At 28.8% G+C, this 24,611-nt stretch overlaps 2 protein-coding genes across 5 annotated transcripts in view; both read right to left on the bottom strand.

Annotated features, from left to right (window-relative positions):
- LOC107442556 (uncharacterized) overlaps positions 1–18,915 on the bottom strand; it is a 38,693-nt gene extending 19,778 nt beyond the window's left edge. For 3 of the 4 annotated variants that reach the window (XR_011636825.2, XM_071181118.2, XM_071181119.2), the window contains exons 1-4: positions 18,745–18,915; positions 7,885–8,156; positions 6,179–6,308; positions 2,619–2,734 (exon numbers count right to left, since the gene is read on the bottom strand). Coding sequence is in view for 3 of the 4 variants with exons in the window: in XM_071181118.2 (XP_071037219.2) it covers positions 2,619–2,734; positions 6,179–6,308; positions 7,885–8,156; positions 18,745–18,774 (548 nt within the window). In the remaining variant the exon portion in view is untranslated. Of the gene's footprint in view, positions 1–2,618; positions 2,735–6,178; positions 6,309–7,884; positions 8,157–12,078; positions 12,228–18,744 lie in introns of those variants that run through there. The other variant, XM_087169275.1, reaches the window with a different exon arrangement.
- On the bottom strand, positions 14,671–16,227 carry PIG-M (Phosphatidylinositol glycan anchor biosynthesis class M). The gene has a single exon (XM_087169276.1). The coding sequence runs from the start codon at positions 16,089–16,091 to the stop codon at positions 14,895–14,897; it is 1,197 nt and encodes a 398-aa protein (XP_087025402.1). The 5' UTR covers positions 16,092–16,227; the 3' UTR covers positions 14,671–14,894.
- Positions 18,916–24,611: the final 5,696 nt, after the last annotated feature.

The raw sequence follows: 24,611 nt of genomic DNA, 5'->3' as shown, positions 1-24,611 counted from the left end.
GTTAATTATGATAATTTTAATCGATATTCTAAAAATGTTTGCTTTTTAACTTTAATAGAAAAAGTCAGTGACGTTTTTTAATGATGAATTTAAATCCCAATAGGAAGCGTTCTAAGAAATCAACAGCTTCTAAATTATTTAATATTTTATTTTATAATCGGAGTTCTACAGCTGGCCCATTTTCGCCATTCCAATCCAGAAGTCACGTGAATTCCTAGGTCAAGCATTGGATTCAAACTTGCCTTCGTGGGGGACTTTTTGATAAAACTAATCCGCATTAGTGTCACATGGTGTTAGTGTTAGTATTAATGTTGCAAATATCTAAAATGATGTTACATAATCAGAAAAATCTTAAATTGTATTGGCGTTAGAACTTTGAGGCGATTTATTTATCATCATTAAGATCAAATATTTTTCAAAAAAATAAAACAAGACTAATGTAATTGAGTTATTGCATACTAATTAATTTTGGTTCTATGTTGTATACAGTGACTCATGTACTTAAAATATGATATTAATTTTAAAAAAATTTAAAACTTAAAAAAATAGATTTTTTGTCAAAATATAAATATATTCCTATTTTTTTATGCGGTTCTAAAGCTATATAAAGCAAAATAAACTAATTGTTATAATTTAACAATACTATTACATTAATCCAACAGTCTCTTCTAAATAGTAATTCAATCTATCTATCTATCTATATTATATAAAACGCTAATACGTACGTATGTATGTATCAATAAAACCAATGATATTTCTTTTCTCGCGCTGGCAACAGTTTTCATTTTTAATTGATTGGATTCGGCGCGCAAGAGCACGTAGTGAGCAACCAGATAACAATAACCAGAGTGAGCATTATCAGGTTGTTCAATTCAGATTCATGCACTAAAAACATGATAATATTTAATTTATACTCAATTAGGAATTAATTAATTAATTGAACTGAGAATGCTTTAAAAGGCCGCTGTTGAATTAATATTTTTCTACTGGGAGCTACCTAAACGTCTAAAAAACGTTTAAGTGTTTGTATTGAATGCATTGAATTTTTTTTATATTTCGCGTTTATTTATGCATTGAATTTTCACGCTTTAAAATGCAGAATATTAGTGAAGCAATATTTGATAATTTTTTTTGTTAATATGTTTCTTATTTAGCTAATGTTTTGATTTGTTCACCATGTACAATCTAAATAGCTAATATACTTTTTTAAAAGCCAATAAGAACATTGGTAGAAATCTTCTACATAAGTACAATACTATGTCTTTGATGATAAAATACTATGTCTTTGATGATAATATATTATGTCTTTGAGCTAGAACATTGTGTTCATTGGCGAGCGAGCGCAGCGAGCCATGGTTCACGGCGTGAACCACATAGGATTGCGTAGCAATTCTCTGGGGTTGGCGAGCGTTAGCGAGCAGGGGGCGGAGCCTCCTAGCATTATATAAAACGCTAATACGTACGTATGTATGTATGTATTAATAAAACCGATGATATTTCTTTTCTCGCGCTGGCAACAGTTTTCATTTTTAATTGATTGGATTCGGCGCGCAAGAGCACGTAGTGAGCAACCAGATAACAATAACCAGAGTGAGCATTATCAGGTTGTTCAATTCAGATTCATGCACTAAAAACATGACAATATTTCATTTAAACTCAATTAGGAATTGATTAATTAATTGAAGTGAGAATGCTTTAAAAGGCCGCTGTTGAATGGATATTTTTCTACTGGGAGCTACGTCTAAAAAACGTTTAAGTGTTTGTATTGAATGCATTGAATTTTTTTATATTTCGCGTTTATTTATGCATTGAATTTTCACTCTTTAAAATGCAGAATATTAGTGAAGCAATATTTGATAATTTATTTTGCTAATATGTTTCTTATTTAGCTAATGTTTTGATTTGTTCACCGTGTACAATCTAAAAAGCTAATATACTTTATTAAAAGCCAATAAGAACATTGGTAGAATTCTTCTACATAAGTACAATACTATGTCTTTGATGATAAAATACTATGTCTTTGATGATAATATATTATGTCTTTGTGCTAGAACATTGTGTTCATTGGCGAGCGAGCCATGGTTCACGGCGTGAACCACATAGGATTGCGTAGCAATTCTCGGGGGTTGGCGAGCGTTAGCGAGCAGGGGGCGGAGCCTCCTAGTGTGATTTATACTTTGAGAAAACGGCATTCCATGAAAATGATTATTTTGATAACGTGGGTCAGCATATGGTTAAAATTTTAAGGTTATGTATTTACTGTTATGTATTACACGCATTTGTGCAATATATTCCTACACATCATTGGCATGACAGCACAGGGTGGGCTTTGGCCTTCACTAAAACATTTCACCAGGTCGTTCTCCTCGTTATAGGATCTTACCAGTTTAGTACACTGATAGTTTTCTAAACAATATTTAAAACTATGTAATTCCAAGTAACGAAATACTAAATTTGAACGAAATCGGTTAAATATTTACTAAATTTGAGAATCGGTTAAATAAATACCAAATTTGAACGAAATCGGTTTTATTGCTCAGAAACTATTAAACATATTCCTTTTTATTTTGCTTATTGTGCATCGAAATAGAATAATTCATCTTAATAAACGTTCTTACTCTAAAAATCCATTGTGTGTCACGTAATAATCTTCATGATCGACGAGGTCTTCTAAATTTTTCTTGCTTCTATATTCATCCATCTCATTAATATAAAATTTTGGGTTTTTAGGTATCTGAATAAAGACAAAAGAAATTTTATATATATATATATATATATATATATATATATATATATATATATATATATATATATATATATATATATATATATATATATATATATATATATATATATATATATATATATATATATATATACGAATATGAAAATACTATACGAGAAAGCACGAAGAAAGTTAAGAAAAACAATAAGTTCTGTACTTTAAAATCCTCTAGTTACACTCAATTTGCTCTTTTGTTTTCATATTTTGTAATCTGGCAATCTTGTTGCGAAAATATTTTTAAATCATTCTTGAAAAATTTCCCGTTCATGTAAGTACATCTGATTTCGCTACTCGCTTTATTGTTTTTGTTTTGTTTTATGCTGTTTTTTCTTTTTATTTTATTTTATTTTCTGTTTTTACGTGTTATTTTTACTTATTGTGTTCTATTTTATTTGTTGTAATTTTTTAAAAAAATTTTTTTTGAGTGCTCCTCACACTATTGTATTAATATATTTTGCTTTGGCTATATTGATACAATATCAGAAAGCACTCTTTCTTGCGGATATAATCGTGTGGGCTGATGAAAAGATTATATCTTTTATCTTCCGGATTTTTTTTTCTCCAAAAATTTAATCTTTTTTTTTTAATCAGTTGTTTGTTATTTTTTACATTATTATTCCCCCCCCCCTTTTGCATATGTCTATAATTTTCCTTTGTTTCATCCTTTGTTGAATATATATATGTATATTGATAAATACATGTATATTTATCGTATATATATGTATATTTATCGTATATGTCATGTATATATATGTATATGTCATGTATATATATGTATATTTATCGATAACTCTACCCTTAATACCCTCCCCCCCTTTCAAAGATATGGTGATATGGTATTTATAGTTATGATGATTCCAAAGTACTTTAATGACTATTCATTGTTTAATCTAATTTTTATTTTTTTTAAAAAACTGTCCCTTGTCTCGTTTAAATTTGTTTTCATTTTATTTTAGTTGGGCGTAGCATAGCCGCATTCAGCTCTTGACTCATTAAACGCGGATACTTCCATTTTATTCTTTGTGAAAAGCGATGCTTAACTATTTTTTAAGGAAAAAAAGTTTAGATTTAGGCATAATAAACAAAATGCTTTAACGAAAAAATTTTTTGTAATTATATTTTTATCGGGACACAATTTATAAAAATGGTACTTAAAATACTTGAATTAAATTCTTTGTGGTCGAATCTTATCGTTTTTTTACGTCGATTATCGTTTTTCGCGCACGATTTTTAAAAAATACACTCCCGTCCACTCCATTTATCATCTGTTGGTTAAAACAGGTGTTGAGCAAAGATGGTACTTCAGGATTCGTACAATCCAACCTTTTTTTTATATATCTCATTCCTAGATAAGAGGAACATAGTATGCCTTTTGTTCATCTCTTGATACTTGGCGACAACAATAATAAGAAAAGTAGCAAAAATGTATTTCTTATTCGCGATCGCAAAGCTCGAATTCGCCATCTGGAGAGAAGATCTTTTCCATGTCTTGACCTACCCCCTTCCCTCTCCTCTTCTTCTCAGTTGTACTGGAATTTACAAAGATATTTTTCTCTTTCTTAATATTTTTCGTATTAATAGCTATCAAAAATATTTTTTTTTAAATTTCCGTGACGGTTTCTTTTAGAACTATGTTTAACGTAGTTTTCAGTTTTGTGTATTTTCCTAACTTAAAGGATTTTAATCTATTTGAAAATCAAGATAGAAATTAATGTTCTTCTTCTCCTATGTCTTTCCACACGCTAATGGTGAAAGCATGCGATTTGTTGTCATAGATAGAAAGTTCTGCTCTACGCCACCTGTTAGTTATTTCCATGGCCAATAACGAAATAATTTAATTATAAAATGAACCATTCTTTCTTTCTTTTAACAGTGAAACTATTCGGAAACTTCCAAGAAAGAACTGCCGATAAACTGGTAGTTTGTTTATTTTTAATTCAAATGATTCTGTAGTTTAAAAATAATGATTTAAAAGTGCTTTCACGCCCATTGTAGATTAGTAAATAAACCAGTATGTTGCTGAGAAGAGGTAGAAAGATTTGCATTCCATATTCGTTGAGTTATAAATTGAATTGTAAAACTTTACAAAAAGTGTGAGATTAAAAACAAAAAGCTTGTTCTAGGATTCTTAAAAAAAGGCATGAATATCGGCTATTTTCCGTTATTTTAGTTTGAAAAGAATTAAAAGTTTTTTTTTTAAATAAAAAGTAAATGCCATATTTTTTAGTGTAATTAGTGCAGCGTAAACATTAAAATACGGAATAGTTTCTTTCCTTCTTAGTTAAAAAAAAAACAACTTAAAATATGTTATTGTTAAAATTCGGTTAAAATTACGTTAGATTGAACTTAATTTAATTAAATTTACGCGAAAAATTTATTAATTCACCAAACTCAAAATAAACGTTAAAAATATTGATAACAATACGTAAGTTCTATGGATAAAATACGTTTGTATTTTGGTCAAAATAACGTAAAATTTACGTTATTTTAATAAATATAAGCGTTAAAAACACGTAAATATTCATGGTGAAAAAAACGAATTTATAGAACCAAAAATAAACGTAAATAGATTGGTTAAAAGAACGTAAAAAATACGTTAAAAAAAGAAATCTGCTTGTTTAAAATAACGTGAAAAATTGATTACGAAAATTGGTTGCCCTTAGTCAAAATAAGGGCAAAAAATGGTCTTTTTTACGTTAAAAACAACCCAAATATTAACGTTTTTTTAACTAATTCGAGACTACCACTTGAAACGGAAATAAAATGTTTTGAAAAAACGTTTTTTTGCTCTAAACCTTGTGGCATTTTAACGTTATTTTCACGTAATTGATACTTATCTCTGCTGCATGGGTAATGTTAAATACGAAAGTTAAACCAAAGTTTAGGATGAGTTAGCAAATTTTTTGGGCATCTTTTCTACCGTTATTTTGACGTGCATCAACAACCCAGTAACATATAGAGATCAGTGGTTCGAATCAGTGTGCTAATGCGATGTTTGTTTACAAAATAATTTTTATTGAAGAATTAGTGTATCCAATATTAATGATTCTTAATTTATATTGTATTGTAAAAATAATTTACTGGCTCTTATGTGTATCTTATCTTACCTGATGTGTCTATCTTATAAATATTTATAGTATTGAGTACAAAATATGGTGGCAGCTAATTTGCGCCAAGTCAAACACTTCATAGAATCATGCAACTAACAATCTCTTTTTAATGATTTCAATTCCATTTTGCTCGAGATAATTCGTTATATTTGACAACTTTTCACTCTTGAATAATAATTTATGACCTCTAATGTGTAGATTCTAATGCTTTCATTTTTATCAAGGATTCTTTAAATGCGTATTATGAGACATGGTTGCAGAGTACGCGTATAACAGTGCTTACCTTAAACGTAAAAGGATCATTATCCAATCGACAATAGTGTGGGCTTTCAGTACAAAATGAGTTATAATCTTCTTTTTTCAAAGATATGCACTCCTCTGGAAATTTTTCGCAGTAGGCACTTCTTTTTATTCTTAAAAAGAAAGGAAACATCTGCTGATTTTGGATGCAGAAATATTTTTTATGAATGAAAAGGAAGACTAATTACAAAGTTTAATTCTTAGAAATTACTAAATCCCACTGTGTGATCGTAAGACACGTTTACCAGTAGATCACCGAAGTCAAACATCTCTAGTTGAAATTAGTTAGCAGATGGGTGACCACTTAGATCAGCCTGCGATTGAATCGAAGATGTGCGTTAACGGTTCTCGTTCTACCGTAAAGTGCTCGACTTCGTGCGCAGGTCGTCAGTCTACCAAAGCGGAGGAGCCGTACCCTCAGCAGAGGATCAAAATTGTGATGACATGTCTTCGGATCATCCACATGGATGTTTCCAAGACCGTCACCAATAATCCATTATGCAGCTCTAATATGACGTAAATAAAATACTACTACTACTATTACAAAGTTTATAAATCATGTATACTTGAGAAATTGCACAAAACCATATAATACGAGGTCTGCACTTTAAGTATCTTACTTTAATTCCACATAGAAAAATTAAAAGTTCCCCGGTAGCACAGTCATCTAAGAGTGAGTGAAGGGTTGTGAAATCGATCGTGTCAACTGACTAAACCATCGTTGGGTATACGCGTAAAATCTGAAGTGACTGTCCTCTAATTTGTTGTGGTGTGGAAATTTAGAAAGAGTACCAGCTCGGACGCTGTCCATATCATTTGACTGGGATCAAAATTACGTGGCATTCCTACTATGGCTGTTAAAAGAGTCCTAAAAAACATGGTTAGATGTTAAGGTGAAAAGGTTGGTGGGTGGTAAGGTGAAAAGAAAAATTAACAAATTTTCCATAGCTATAGATAGTGTCCAGACGTGTTCCTGAATGTTACCTTTTCTTCTGAAGATCAGAGAAACGTGAGGATGTCTAGGTAAGCATCACAGCCTTTTTATGTTCGACTTAAAAAGGTAAAATTTGAGTGCTTGAAAGAGATGTTTTCAGCTTGAAGAAAAACCCATCGTCACTTTATCGAATGCATTCTACTAAATCAGACTCAGCTTAAAAATGACAAACAACCACGAAAGCTAAAACCAATTTTACCATAATATGCAATAAAGCATTACATTTGCGCAAGCAGGCTCTCTGTTGTTGGATAGTTGAATCCTCTTTGATTTTTCGCTAACAATCGCCGTCACTTAATAATGCGCCAGGCAAATTGGAAAAGTCTCCACTATTTTCTAATCAGCTCGACACATTTTAGGCTGATTGTAATGAGCCCACATAAGTTTAAGCTAATTAGAAATATAGTATTCATTGATCAAATTAATGAGCCTGATTTATTTCAGGCAGTTTTTAATAAATCCTGAAAAAGAAAGGTTCATTATAAATAACCTAATTTAAAGGTTTATTGCAATAATCTTACACAAAGCTGTAAATCAGTGATTAATTTTTAAAAAAATTAAAAACTATTATATTTGCAACTACATCTGGAAAGAGACAGATTTTTCAATTTGCCTACTCACACCAATATTTTTTTTCTCCCAAACTTTGCATTTAATTTTCTTATGAGATGTATTAATTTTCACTTAATACTTACAGATTAAGATTGCAGACTGTTAATGCAGGTATGACAAAAGAATCAGGTTCTTGTAGATCTATTGTAACAACTGTTGGGTAAGAGTAGAAATGGGTTATAAACTCCGTTATCTGGTATGCGAATCCTCCTACACAGGCAACGAAGACAAAGCATTTTATAGCTGCCCATACAATTTTCCCAATTTTTTTCGGATTTCCTTCCTTTTCTTCGATTGCTTTACTCCCGATATGGGAATTATCCAACGGAAAACGAACAATGCTTTCCTTTCTTACCTAAAAATGGATCGAAAGTTTAATTCTAATTAAATAGTTTTTTTTTTTTATTTCGAACTCAAACAATAAAAAAATTAAAAGCCTAAATTCTAGAAATTACAGAGAATCAGTTCTTTTTTTACATATTTGAAAAGGATATACACTTTAAAAAAAAACCTCTTTGTAATTTAAACATCGGATTTTGAATTGATTGTGAAACACAGGGTTTCCCGTAATGAAACTACTTTTTGTACATATTTTTTTAATTCGTAGAAAAATAAAACGAGAAAAAAATGTGTGCACATTCGAAGTCGAAAAAAGATTTATAGTTTCTTACCATATAAGCGTATGGTATTTAACTAATAAACACATATAATATTTTAAATGTTCTACTAATAAGAAGTTTTTTTTTTTTTTTTATAACATAAAAACATAATGATCTTACACAGTTTTCTATTACTGCTGGGACATTTTTATTGACCGGTAAATCACATGGTATTGATTACCATATTGTTTTGATAGTCATCAGCATAAAATTAATGAAAGTCATAAAAATATTCTTCGTAATTCTTCGTCACGATTTAAGATTAAGTTATTTAAATCAGTGTCTAATCTTATTAACCGTTTTAAAATTATTATTTTTTGCGCAAGTTACCTTAATGTACTATTGTAAATTACTACTAAAGAGATTCATCAAATGATTTGCGTCTTAACAACCAGCTTCTTGCACAATATGATGCATGCACAAATCGTATTTAATACATATATGCGTCCGTTTGGTCAGCAATAATAAAATGGGGTATAGTTTGTCTAAAATAAGAACTCCTCCAGACATTCGTCTGTACCTGTGGCGATGACTATGGTAACGAGATGTGACTATTTCAAGTAGGGGTGCGGGATCACTGTTTTGCAGTGGTTTTGGCTCTGGTCGGCAGGAGAAAGGGAATCTTTTTCTTCGATCTATTGTGTTAGTCATAAAGTGAAGCTACCCCCTCTAAAATGCACCATTCTTGTTTCCATAGCACCAGACGGCCTCATACTTTGTGGTGGAAGGAGTTCTTAGCTTAGACAGACTATAGTGCTCTCACCAAATTTGTTACAATGAATATATACTTTTAATTTTATATATTATTTTAAGAAATGATTGCTTAGAAAAATTGCTTATGTTTTCTAATAGATCTTAATGTAAGCATAAGGGAAATGTTTGGACGTGGAAAGTGGAGACCCAAGCGTAAGCAAGCGTGTATTCTTTTTCGAACATCTAGGGTCAGGTGGGGTAAAGTGGGTATACGTTAAAAAAAACACCTATTTTCTACTTTTAAATTGAGATAATTTGTTTAATATTTGTAGTGACATTTACTAGTGTTGTGGCAAGCATTTTTACTTCAGTTTTAAAAACTGATAAAAAGCTTGATGTTTACAAACTATCTGTTTAGGATCAACTTATTGAATTTGTTAATTTAAGCTGTTGATAAACTTTCTTCTAATATCATTAAATACTGGTGAAACTATTAATTTCTAAATTAATATAAACCTATATACTATTAATATCTACATAGAAATTTAAGAATAATTTTAAAAATTCGATTTATTATGAATTGTTTTCTGAGGGGGGGATGTTTAAGTGGGTATATAGTTAGACTTAGTTAAGTACTGTATGATAGGGATATATTTTATTTCTGTGTTAGCTTTAAAAAGGGTCTAATCTAGATACTTTCTAAAGCTAAGAATTTGCTAAAAAAATAATTTACTAGTTTGACTATAGCTCTATTTAGTAATTTTAACACTGAAAACAATACTTCTTTTAAATTTTATTTTTTAACGAAAAGAATGATAGGAAAGAAATAAAAATAATGTAACAGTCATAGTATACAGTTAAAAAAAAATTACCAAACTAACATAATGGTACAACTTAGCATATTTAAATATGTAGATAAGTTTTCGCGCAAGTTTCTGCCTTCATATGTAGGCTATTTCATGGAAAACAAAATAATTTCCTTAAAATAACTTAATTGAATAAAAATACATGCCTGCTATAAATAGTAAAAACACTATAAATTACCACCATAGACATTAATTTTAACCATTCCTATTTATATTTCAAATAAACCAGAAACTATAACAGTTTTCTTGTTTTTTGATGAAATTGTTTAGAGTTCAGCAAAATATGCTGCATTCAAAGTGAAACCAAATTTCGATGACCATGAACATTAAATCTTTAACTTAATAATACGAAGAAAAAAAATTTTTTTCAGCATTTATTTTTTTAAATAAAATCATGACACATTTATTTAAGAGCATTTTTATTTCTAAAACTATACTTACACGCGTTTTTTAGTGGAATATATACCAATTATAAGAACCATACCCACTTTACCCCACTCGTGGAGAAAGTGGGTATTTCAAAACATGTTCTTTTGAATGCATTACTGTATGAAAACAAACAAACAAAATATGTAAGTTATGCATTATTATCTACCTAAATAACTAATAGATAAGTTATTTATTATAAGTTATGCGTTATTTATCTACCTGAATCCAATGTATATGAAATGCATCAAAATTTTCAGTAAAAAAAATTTAATGGTTTGGTTTTAGAACTTTCTTTAAAAAAAGCTTGATTTTTTATCTACTTTCCACCACCTATTTGAAGTGAATAATTTCAAATTTCGTAAAAAAAAAAACTAAGAAAAAAACTGTTTTATGGCAAGAAACATCAAATATTGCAAAGCAATCATCGGAGTTGGGGAGCGGCAGGGAAAAGGGGATTTAACAAAAGTTAATTTTTATTTCAAATGTCAAGGCATTTATTTTATGTAAATTTTTTAAAACGTTATGCATTTGTTTACATCTTTTCGCGTCCAACAGCATGGCTTACTTAGATGTAAAACACTTCTTTTTATTGATAAATACACCTGAATTGATTAATTTCGTAATATCGATCAAACAATTATTTATTTTTTAGTTAATATTAACTAATTCCATGTTGGATTCGCCCATAATTAATTGGTTGGATGCGTTTAAATTTTAATAATCCTATTTTAGATTAAATAATAAAGGTTACAAAACTCTATAATTAATAATTTTCTTAATTAATTAAGGCGAACATTCATAATCAGAGAATTCCCCCCTCCTCCAAAAAAATGAAATTAAATTGTTGTTAGAAAAATCTGAGTGCTTTAATATTTTTTGCACTCACATTCCAGTTTTTAAGTTTCATTAAAGACCCAAATACTTACCTGTATCGGCGTTAACTAAAAAAAAGGTACTGATTCCAAGAACTTTGTTTTCTTTTTTACATTATCTTTATTAATTTTTTTACATATTGTTCTTAAAAAAATATAAATATAAATTAAAAATTATGAATTCTAAAAAATTCAAGTTCGTCATTGTTTTTCAAAATTACAACTTGTACAAATTTTACAATGAAGTAATAATAAGATTAATCAAATTACAAGGTAAGTTAGTGTAGTTACGAAGCAATATAACAAGATCAGTCATTTTTTTCCTTGCCACTAGCTGCTTTGCAGATATTATGAATTAACTGTAGTTTTTTCTGGATGGTAATTAAATATTCAATCATTTCCTGAACGCTACAAGCAAATACAATTCATCGTCAATCAAAATTTTTGCCACTTTCAGACTGGCTGCAGTACTTAAATTTTTAACGGAATTTTGAATTTGGCGCTATTACAAATTACAATCGCTTCCTAAATAGTGCAAGCAAAGTATATCGCTTTATTTCCAATGGAAATTTTAACCAATCTCTGATTATAGCAATCATGTATACAAAACAAAAAGAAAGTTAGTTACGTTTTTTTGTTTTGAGATCGACAAAAATAAAATTAATGTCTCTTTTTTGTCTACTGGAAAATCGTTTTTTTTTTTTTTTTTATGTAATTGTTATTTTTCTTGCTATTAAATACACTTAAATATTACTTACAGTGCTAAATTCCATTTCTTATCTCTAGATGCTTGGTCTTACGTAGATAAGGGTATTTTAATGCACACGATCTAAACACCTATCTAAAGTGATGAATCCGTGAAAAAGTTCACAGTCGGACTTATTATGAAAGGCTTATACTATAATAATTGCATAAGCATTTGTATTTAATAAAATGCAGCGCTCATATTTTATGAATGAAAAATAGTCCGAAAATTGCTATACGATGCTCATAATTAAAAGTTGCGTGTTTGCATTTTAGAATAAACTATTAAAGATGGAAACGCTGACGTAACATAATAACTAATTACATAATAACTTATTAAACACGAATGGTGTTTCATCATGTAATAAATAGCTACGAGAATATTATCTTTACCTAATGAAATATTTTTTTTTCCAGTTAAGGAAGGAGTCTGAAAGTAAAAAATATATAATTTGGCTCTTATTATGTGCTATCATTGAGTCAAAATCCTAACAGTTTGAGTCTATCAGCAAATTTCTATAGATTTTTAAAAAGCAAAAGATAGTCTGAAAACAAAAATGGCTCGAAAACACCAAAATCACCATATTGGGTTGTTTTTCTAAGGTTTTACCAGACATGAAATAATGCTTTTTAAAGAATTAGGACTAAGTCACGCGTCCAGCCAACACCTACTAGAAGGTCCGGCTCCCTCTCGTTCGGCAATTTTGGCGGAGAAAGAAGGGCGTCTTAAAAATAATTTATTAAATATTATTTTAGAATTCCAATTTTTTAAATTGTATAAACTGTACAAAAATGTTTACATTTTTACAAAAACATTAAAATGTTAATTTTTTGAATGATTTTAAAAACGGTAAAAACGTATCTTGTGATAAACACCTGCGGTTAATTTTCAAGTTTTAAAAATGGTTCGTCCATTAATGTCCATTTTATTACGATTAACATTTTAACAAAATGTTCTAATATAAAACTATAATAATTATTTATTTTATGGGCAAAATATTTTTTAAGGTATCTAATTTTAAGTGGGGAGAGGGAAGATGAATGAGAGGTTAGCAAGAGGTTGGTGAGCAGAGCCTCTTAGTTAATTAAATAAATGAATAATAGTTGTTCTAAACTAAATTTACAACACTTTAATAAAGTGGAACTACAAAATTATTTAAGAATTTATTTATTAGTGATTCTTTTGCTTTTGACAACCAAATTTAACTAAATATATTCATACAGCATAAAAAAATAAAATCTTTAAGCTCCCTCCACATATACGTAGACGAGAACACACCAATAAATTCATAAATATTTATAATTTATGTCGTTCAGAAAAACGCAAATACATAATTGATTAGAGTACAATAAAATTTACATAAAAAAGAGTGAAAAAAAAAGACAGAAAAATGGGGACTCTTAAGTTTTTTTCAGGATGCGTTCAAAATACTGGTTGCATGTTCTCAAACATGCAACCAGTAGGGGAGTAGTTTCCTATAGCATCGATGTATTGCGTTTTTCAGGCATCTGACCATAACTAGGAGCAACTCCTGTACTACTCTTGGTAGTAAATTTGCGACAATGTAGTAGTAAATGCGGAAATACAGAAGTAAATCTAATACAATATAGTACAAGAAATACAGTATGGTAAAAGATTGACTATTCAGAATGTGCGGAAATTGTAACATTCTAAATAAAATTCCAGATACTTGAATGCATAAAATCTAATTTTCTTCATTACATTTGTAAGATGCCATGCTTTAATAATAATAAAAAACAAAAAAAAAATTATCAGAACTAACAATTATAAAAAATAGCAATAAAAGTTAGTTGTTCAAAAACATTATTATATGTAGAATAATAATGTGCTAAATGGCAAAAAATCGCAATAAAAAAACAGCTTTTAATTCGTAGCGGCATCAATAACATTTACTTAATTACCATCTGTTCTACTTATTTAATAGCACAAATCCTATGTTTCAATATTATTGTATTTCTTTGAAAAATGCAGTGTCACAATAAAAGCACCATTAAAAAATTAAAGTTTATCAGAATCCCCACTTATAGAATGAAGATAAAGGGAAATAAACTAAAATTTTACATAAATTATTAAAGATGAATAAGATACTAATTGTTATAAAAAATAAATTGCTAGGTTGAAATCAAAAAGGGAACAGAGAAGAAAAAATAATTTAAAATAAAACTTCCTTTGAACTGTCTGAAAATCTCAGATTTCCATATTACTGTATCTTCAACAAAAAAATGCCACACCATGAAAAAAAAAATTTAAAATCTATAAGAAACACTCAAATTAATTTGAGTCATTCTCTAAGTTGAATTCTGGATAATCAGGCTTTTACTATGTAACTAAAATGATGTAAAATTGTTTTTTTCTTTTTTTCCTATTGCTTTGGCATATAATTTACAACTCTTTCTAGCAGCTGCAAATCGAGTTTAATCCTGCTGAATTTTTTATTATTTTTTCATGAACGCTTTACTTTTTCATTTGGCCACATCATTTTGAAGAATCCAGTAGGCAAAAATTTCATTCTAATTGTTTGGTAAACATGAAGCAAAATTAGCTCCCAAATTTTTCACAAGCTATTAAACATAGCTTTAAATCATTTTAAAACAATGTGATGTATATTTTATTGAAGTACAAAAGCTTAAAATTGATATTCAAAATTATAAAATAATTTTATAACAATCTATTTGTAATAATCTTTTTTCTAAAAAAAAATGTATCACGCTTGTCAGATAACTACATTTTTTAACAAAATAAAATAACTTTCAGGAAGTATATTCAACAAAAATTTAAAATTGATTATACTTTGCGAAACAACTTTGTTCACCTATCTTTTTTAGAATCATGCTTACATTTAACATGCTTAACAAACAAGCAAATCAAATACATATTTACAGAATAAAAAATCAGACTAGCAATCCATACCCATATAAACACATTATATCCTTTAAATTCTAATAAATAAGCTGGGAAAAGCCACAATCCCTGACTTGCCATCCACAGAACAAACGCTGTGGCAATTTGTTTAAATTTTATATTTAATGATGGATAAGACAGGGGAAACAGACAAATGTACCACAAAAAGTATTGCGATGTACAAACCTTATTTAAGGTAACAAAACAAAAAGTTTGAATAAACATTGAAATGGGTAATAGCCTGGGTGAGTGAAAAACCCATGCGGTAATAAATACAGTGGAAAATTGTGTAATAAAGGCCAGCACAGAGATAAACATAGGCAAGCGACTATCCATGGCCTCAGATAAGTATAAAACATAGAAATAAGGTGAGAAATTATGTCGAATATCCTTTCTAGACACATGGTACAACAGTGCTTCCCATATGTACTCTTCACCATACAAAAATACAAATAGAACTGTTGGAATGGCAAATCCAATTACACTGAAAAACATATAAAATAATTTGTTTTTATTAGGCAGAAAAAGAAATTTGAATTTATTATCTTGACTAGTATAAGCAGATGAATAAGCAAAGTAAAATGATATAGCATAAATACATGGATAAATTTTAAAATGTACGGAAAGTCCATACACCAATCCACAAAGACTTGGTTTATTTTTCTGAAAAAGATAAATACAGAGGATCACTAAAGTTGACATGATTGATTCAGCATTTCCTCTTGTAGATATAACCATTGTCAAGGGGTTATACAACCACATAAATGAACTTTTCTTACAAATGTTTACACTGTAACCATAATTTTTAAGTACTTTAAATATGAGAATACTAGTGAAGATGTCTAAAATACTAAAGATAATTTTACCAAATGCATTTTGCACCAATATATTCGGAAGCAACATATATGCCAGTATTGGTGTATATCGATATGTATGACGTTTAAAAGGGGAGTCCCCTTTTAAGACATATTCTGCTGCATCAGTGAAAACATGGTAGTCAATATCAGTGTATTTGACTTTTAAAACATTGTCTTGAATAATTCCATATATAATTAATATTAGTCTAATAACTAAAGCAACAATGTAATGATAAGTAATATGCATTTTAATTGAGTTTACAAATCAGGAACCATATCTGAAGACTCAATGAAACCTTCACAGCATTTGGATTTAAAGTCCCACTTTTCACAGCATTGTAGAAGAGATTTTATCACAGACAAACAGTGTTCTTGCTGGAAGTTATTTTCTACAAAAATAATAAAAAATATAATCAATAAATATAACATATCACGAATGATATGACTGTTTAAAAAGCATTTACAACAGAGTTTGGGCTATTCAAAACCTAAAACTCTGAAAATAGTCAAACATGTAACTACTGCACAGTTATTGCATTTAAAAAAAGTAAATAAATATCTGTCTATATTTGGTCCTGTCATTTAATTTAAATTAACAAAAAAAATATTCAGTATAAAATTAAAAGTTATAACTAAACCAATAAAAATTTCTTCACTTCATAGTGATAATATTTATTCAGAAAGCCTAAAAAATAAATAGTGTCCTTTAAATCTCCAATATTTAAATACTGTATAATTTGGGAATTAAAATGTTTTCTATGAAAAAAAAATTGGGAGCTACTGAAAAAAGGAGTTCTTCACAAGGAAAAGGAGAGAGATTTTTATTTTTGTGCAATATATTCTACATTGAGTCACTTCCTGGTCATGAAATTTATGTTTTAATAATCAAAATTGGTGCTCATGTCACATGATATAACACTAATAGAGCTTTGTTTCTATTTAGGCTTAATATAATGCTCCAACAATCAAATTCAGCCATGTTAAGGAAAAAGATAATAGGATAAAATATTTTCCAATTTGAATTATTAGATGATATAAGGTTAATGTTATAATTTGCTAATAAATTAAAATTACTTCTAATTCATTGCTTTGTATTGTGTTGCACATTCTAAACAAAGGTCATTTCTTTAGCGCAGTTGATTATTTTTCAAATCATTTATATCATTCTGATTAAAATATTAACAAAATGTTTTCAAATAAAATTATAATTACATATTTCATAAACAAAATTATCTTTATTCTGTTATTTATTTAATTATTTTTTATTTATTTGATTTCATTTATTTTTTTGAAACATATCCATGTTTGAGGAAACGAACAATGATGAATGAGAAACAACCAAAGGGTATTATGAGTGAAACCTTCTAGAGATTTAAAAAAATGACAATTTATCAATTGTTATTAAAAAATATAATCACTCATGATATTGAGATCTTCATTTTATAAGGCTTACACTTTAATGTAAAAAGTAACAGAAAAATTAATAAATGAAATTTAAAAAAATATTAACTGAAAAAAAATTAGATGTGGTTGTACATAAATCTAGCATACATATATATATATATAGAAATGTTAAAGTGTAAGAGACACAAGTGAGACAGAAGTCGTTACAAATTTGAACTATTTATGACATAAGATTATCGTTTTGTATTATTAACAAGTAAAATTTCTTATCATTTACATAATTATAAAAATTATTAATTATTTTTTTTGTCTTTCTTGTTTCATAGAATCTGCATATATTCTCCAGTTTAAATACTTTTTTTAAAGCATACTTGATAATTTTTCCGACACATACTATTATAACTTTTTTTTTTTTTTGTTATAACAAAAATTAAACAATATGTTTTAACATCAAATTATAACAATTATATCAGTTTCTTGAGTAGGAAAAGATTTTTGATGTTCTCTGGATTTTGATTTTCTCTTTTTGTTTCATATAATCTGTATATATTCCCCAGTTTAAATTATTTTTTTAAAGCATACTTGCTAATTTTTCAAATACATACCATTTTTTTTGTTGTTATAACTAAAATTAAACAATATGTTTTCACATCAAATTATAACAATTATATCAGTTGGTAGAGCAGGAGAAGATTTTGGATGTTTTCCGGCGACATGGTCTTTTGGAATTTGTAAAACAAAAGTGTTGAAATATTTGATTGATTTTTATAGTTTTAAAGTTTAATGTAAATATATTGCCGTATTTTACAAAGTCACAATTAGCAAAATTACACCACTTTTCAAATGATATCTTAAAAACCACCTTAAGGATTAATACGGATCACGATAAATATCCCATATTATAACGATAACAGTAGATTAATTATAAAGGCCTAAATCAGTGTTTCCTAACTTATGACTTTTGTGTACCCTTTCTAAATTTTTCGTAACCCTGTGTACCACTAAAACAAAAATAAATGCATTTTTTACTATAAAAATTGCAAAAAAGTTAAAAATCACAACTGGCTATTGACACCACTAATTATTAACTGTTAACTCAGCAAAAAATAGTCAATAGAAAAATACGTAATCGTAAATTTTTATGGCTAGATTTGCTTTTAAATAAAAATTTTTGTTCGTTGCAAGATATTTCGCATAAGAACTCGTACCCCCGCTAAACTGTTCCTGTACCCCTGGGGGTACGTGTACCACACTTTGGGAAACACTGTCCTAAATTATAACAGACCAGCCTCATAATTTGACTTTGACCAAAAACTAGTACTTAGGAAGTACTAGAAACTTAGGGAATAATTACTTCACTTACACATTTTTTGCATAAAAAATCACCTCTAAATTTGTACTATACGATATTTCACTATGTTTCTACAAAATGAATTTACTTGTTTTTAAGCAAACTAATAGTTAAGAACTAGAGAAAAAATTAAAAATAAAATCACCTTTAAGGCATTTTTGAAGTTCACAAGCATATTTCTGGCAAGGTTCCTTCTTTTGCATTATTATTTATTAAAATCACATTTAAATACAGTTCACAAATAAACTTCAGAAACAAAATAAAAATGTATAAGTTAACATTAGGCCGGAGTAAATAAGTTTTAAATAGCTATCCCCAACGGTTTCCGACTGCTTATTTTTGCTTCTCCAAAGGGGAATTAAGTGAGAAAAAAAGTTTTTTATTTCCTCGAGGAAATGCAAAAATTTAGATTTAACGACGTGGCAACTTTAAATCAATGACGTAATACGCGCATTAAAACAAATAAGTTTCTGAACAGTTTTGGTTTTATCCATTTCAGCGAGTCCCGCAGTGGACTGATCGTTAAGATCCGGTTCCCAGAAGATCACCGAAGTCAAGCATCACTGCGGTCAGTGTGCTGGTGGGTGACCACTTGGATCAGCCTGCGTAGGGACCGAGGGTGTGCGGTATTGATCCTCGTTAAACTGTTTTATCATAAAGTGCTCGACTTCGCGCGCAGGTCGTCGGGCTACCGAAGCGGGGGTGCCATCCCCTCCGCAGAGGATCAAAATTGTGATGGCATGTCTTCGGATCATCCTCAGGGATGTTTCCCAGACCGTCGCCAATAGCCCATTGTGTAGCTCCAGTGCGACGTAAATGAACAACAATATTTCAGCGACGCAAAAACTACCTACAATTAAATTAAGATATATTAAATTTAATGTACGTTGAAAAATCCAAAATATTAATTTCGCATTTATGAAACTTTGAAAATGCACGAAATTGGTTGAATTGGCGATCGAAATGGGCTGCAGGTGGCGTAGAGCAGAACTTTCTACCTATGGCAACACTTCACATGATTTCCCCATTAGCGTGTGGAAAGTCATAGAGGAAGGGAGTACGCTAGTTTCTCTCTTGATTTTCATATAGATTAAAATCTTATAAGTTGGAAAACTATACGGAACTGAAAACTACATTAAGCATAGTTCTAAAGAAAAGTATCACGGGAATTTTAAAAAATATTTCTATCAAATAAAAAGGAAAAATATTAAGGAAAGGGAAAGTATCTTAGAACATTCCTATACAACTGAAAAGAGGAGGAGAGGGAAGGGAGAAGGGCTAAAGGCTTGAAACCGGTCTCTCCCCAGATGGCGTATTCGAGTGTTGAGAAACTGAATTTTAAATAACCGACTCATTAAAAATTTACATTTCAAATTATTTGACCGATTTCGTTCAAATTTCGTATACTGCCGTTAAAATTATTCTTTAATATGATGTAAAAATTTGTATTTCTTACTATTGAAGATTTTTAGCCCATTGAGCAGCTCTAGTGCGACGTAAATGACAACAACTATTGAATTTTTTTTTTACTATAATTTAATAAAATAATCATAATTTTTTTTCTCTATGGAATTATCTTTAGATAAATGAAATTAAGATAAATTTCATTTCAATAAACCATATATTTGTGTTTCGTAACTTCAAATATAGTTTACACTAATTAATTACTTGGCATATTTAAGTTAGGCCCTAGATCTGTTATGATTGAGACTTACTATGTAAAAATCCGAACATTAGATCAAGAGTTATTCTGGGTATTACATTTTAATTTTTGCGCATTATGCTCAGATTGTTTTAATACAAATGGAGAAATTTCCGTATCTTGATCTGTGGCAGTATAATTGCCAAGTCTTGGCAACTTTCCGGCAGTGGCCGGCGAGAAATTAAAAAAACATCGCCGAAAGGGACCAACCCGAAAGGTATAACTCGTAGCCAACCCCGGGCAAACATCTACATGTTTTTTTTAATGCAAATTTAAAATCTATTTGGCACCTTGCATGGCGATTATAGTTCGCGCGACAGATCATGATACGGAAATATCCCCCTACAGAACGGTGAAGTCCTCATACCAGGGCAGTGAAACGTTCCAGTGACGTAGTTTCGATGCATGTGGGGAAGGTGGTTTTGTCCCCCTAAATTACGCCACTGAAACGTTCTAATAAATCATACTCGGAATATATAAGAATATCTTATATGTATATATGTTAAGAGAAGAAGATGGCTTAAAAATGAAAAAGAACAGATGACAAAGGAAACTTTGTGAAACGAAGAAACTAAAAAAGAAAATCTTGATTTGCCAATTTATGAAAATAACCTAAAGATTATTGAGTTTAATGTATAAAGAACTAGCAGAAGGTTTAGTAAAAAAAAACCAAAAAATGAAAGAAAAGAAAACTGTGCTGGTGCAAAATATTGTGGAATAAAGGACTGCTGCACAAATTTTAATGTCTGGAGAAACTGATCAGGTGCAAAAAGTAAAAACAGAATTGATTGTCTTCGAAACTGGGAAAGAATAAATTTTGAAATAACAATGGAAAATAAATCCTAATTTTTATTTTATCTTTAAATGTAAATTGCTTATTTGAAATTTATAAAAAGACTATAATTTTTCCAACAAGGATAGGGTATACTTGGTGCTCTGAGGACTAAAACAATGTGAATGAAGCACATTAATGAAAATACAGAAATGGACATACTTTAGCTTTTGCTAAAATTTGGATACATGATAATTTTTGTTTTTTAAAAAAAGTAAGATAAAAAATAAGTTATGAAGTCATCATCCATCACATGTAAATGTTTTTAGTTTTGGGGAAGGGGACTTAAGTTTTTTTAAAATGAGTATGTAGTCAAATTTCAGTTCACAAAGTTATACTCGCTATTATATAGTCTTATTTAGATATATGAATAAATAATATTCTTATATTTGGACGATTAAATACGTACTGCGTTATGATTAAATACTGATAATTAAATAATACTGCGTTCTTAATATGATACACAAATTGATTAATATGCTCTACAAAAAATGTATTTTCAGTTTTTAAGTCAATTGTTATCTAATAAATTATAGTATGACCCATTTTTGCTGCCAAATATTTAAATTATTCCTGAAAGGTTTGAAGAATTTTCTGTTAAAATTTAAAAAAAACAATTCTACTGCCACATCCTGAAAAAATTTAAAAAGAAAATGCTACCACTTCATTAATCTACCTTCCATCATAAATGTAAACTAGCTGGAAGTGCTGTCGGATCAATTAACAAAATTTTTTTCTACTCTAAAATTCAAAGTTTGATAGTGTAAATTTAGAAATTTTTTTTAATCATGTTTTTTGAACATAACAAACAAAAAAGAATATTCTTATAAGAATTATGAACAAAAATACCACAAAATTGCATTGAATTTTCTATTCAAACATAATCACTGTTTTAAATGTTCAACTTATCTGAATGTTATTTCCTATAATTTCCCCCACACCTATGAATTGCAAATCTGTGCTGTGATATAATTATAGCTTCAATTTACATTCAAAAATAGCATTTTAATACATTTGAACTTTTTATTTAGCCAAGTTATTACAGATATAAATGTTTTTAAATAAATATTTAGTATTATGTTAAAAAAAATGAACAATAATAGTAATTGCAGGGAGTCCAGTAAGAAGACATTTTCAATTTTCCTGACATTTCTCTGTAAATGAAATATTTTTCCTCTATTGCGCAGATGCCATTAATATTAAATTTTATTAAAAAAATTATTTATCACTTAAAATATATAATCAATGAGAAAAAAATTAAAAAATAACATTAATGGATAATTTTATATTATAAAATAAACACTTTGTATTTGAAAATAAGGCAGGTTTCATTTTAGATCTTAAGAAGGGCATTATATCCTCTTAAAGAAGAACATCCAGCACAAAAAGAAGCATTGCATTCCATAAAAATTTGCATCATTTTTAAGAAACCAAAAATACACAAATTTTATCATTAAAAAAATCTTTTTTCAAAGGAATAGTTTAACTAAAAAATATCTGCAGATAAATTAGCACATTCAATAAATTACTTTTAAAATTAGCTTAATTCTTGTATTTTGAAAATGATGCTTGTCATAATAACATATTAAAACAATCAGGATTTTAAAAAATTATTTTCATGTTAAAATGGCTGAAAAAACCATTGAAATTTAATGTGGATTTGAAATTGAATCTTCGTGAATCAAATGTGTTAAATATTAATTACTAAAATATAAAATTCGCCAGCTATTATATCATATTAAAAATATGAGAATAAAAAAAACACACACTGAAATAGCTGAAAAAACGATCTTTAAACAACGTAGATTTATGATAAAATAGTTGTGAACTGAGCGATACAAAAAGTGACTCCTTAAGTTCAAAAGGCACTCTTGTTGTAATAACATCCTATAAAAAATATATGACTTTTTAAAAAAAACATGTGGAAAGAGCTGAAAAATAACAACTGAAAAACGGTGAATTCATCGACGTGAAGTTATTATTGAACTGTCAAGAATCAAACACATCAAAAAGTGATAACTCGAATTTGAAATTCTAACATCGTAATGAGATTGTATTAAAAATATCTGAATTTGTAAAACCAAAAAAAATGGTAAATAGCTTGTGAAAGAACAGTAATCAAATTATGTGAAATTACAATGGAATCATCACTAATCGAACGTGGCAAGTAAACTCGTCAAAAAGTAATAACTTAAATTCGAAAGTCGTAATAACATAGTACAGTAGGGAACCGATTATCCGGAACGATCGGGACCATCGCTATTCCGGATAACTGATTTTTCCGGTTTTCTGAATCTCTACAAAAAGCCGTTTTTTTATTGTTAAACCCAACTAAAAAAAAGAAAATATTTGGAAGTAATCTTAAAAAGAAGAAAAAAACGATGAAGTAATACTCTAATGATTATTTCCAAAATGATGGCAAGGTAAACAAACATCTTTAAAAAAAGAACGAAAAATCCTGAAATCTTATGAGGAAAAACGCATTTTTTTGAAAAAAAATGGCTGGAAAATTTATCGAATTTCGTTCCGGTTTTTTGATCTTCCGGTTTTCTGATTTCCGGATAACGGGTTGTGTACTGTACTTAAAATATGATAATTTGAAAAAGTATGTGATAAGAGGAGAAAAGATCATAACTAAAAATAATTGCTGAAAATCTGTCACATAACAACCTGAAATTACAATGGAATCGCTTGAATCGAATTACTCCAATTCCAAATTCACATGTCTTATTACCATTGTATAAAAATATCAGAATTTGAAAAACCATGTGATCATCAAAAAGCCATGAATTATCATCAAAAGATGAGAAATTAGGATGGAATTGTCTCAAATCGAACGCATCAGAAAAGTGATAGCGAAAATTCGACAGAGAAAAATTATGAATTACTGAGGAAAAAACATTCCAAACTTCAGGACCACTTTGAAGAAACATGGGAGAAAACTTTTTTGTGCCACTCTTAGTGAAACACAGCTCACGGATTGAAGCCACGTTTAAAACTTGTAGTTTTAAAACTTTTCCCTGTTTTACTAAAAGATTTTTAGAATTTCTCTGATATTTCATGGAAATTTCCAGAGTCAATAAATTCCCTGGACACCCTGAATTGCTGTTTAAAATTAGTTTTCAGCAATGCATTAAATTAGAAAATAAAAAATAAATAACATTTAGTTTTCTAACTGGGACAGTTCACTAGTTTTCCCTCAGTGTTGTATTTCTCCCTGGACACTGTGAAAAACCAGATAAAACTGGACCAAATGAAAGAAACAAAGAATGAACAATACAATTGTTTAGCAATGCGTATATTATAATTGTAGTAAAAATAAATTTCAACAAATAAAATTTAATATTACCAGAAAAGTTTTTCATGTTTACTGTTTTTAAAAAACAATTATTTTTATATTATTTACTTTAGTTTCAGACAGAATTTTAAAATCTTCATATCTTATCATCTAAGAGTCAATTTGAGTATTAACATTTAG

This window comes from Parasteatoda tepidariorum, chromosome 8 (genome assembly GCF_982258835.1).
Source record: "Parasteatoda tepidariorum strain Cologne lab strain chromosome 8, Ptep-v5.0, whole genome shotgun sequence".
NCBI lineage: Eukaryota > Metazoa > Arthropoda > Arachnida > Araneae > Theridiidae > Parasteatoda > Parasteatoda tepidariorum.
This window is presented reverse-complemented; position numbering and strand designations above follow the sequence as displayed.

Bases quoted from the DNA above. Each gene is read 5' to 3' on its own strand.
- PIG-M (XM_087169276.1), bottom strand. From the start codon at position 16,091: ATGCATATTACTTATCATTACATTGTTGCTTTAGTTATTAGACTAATA.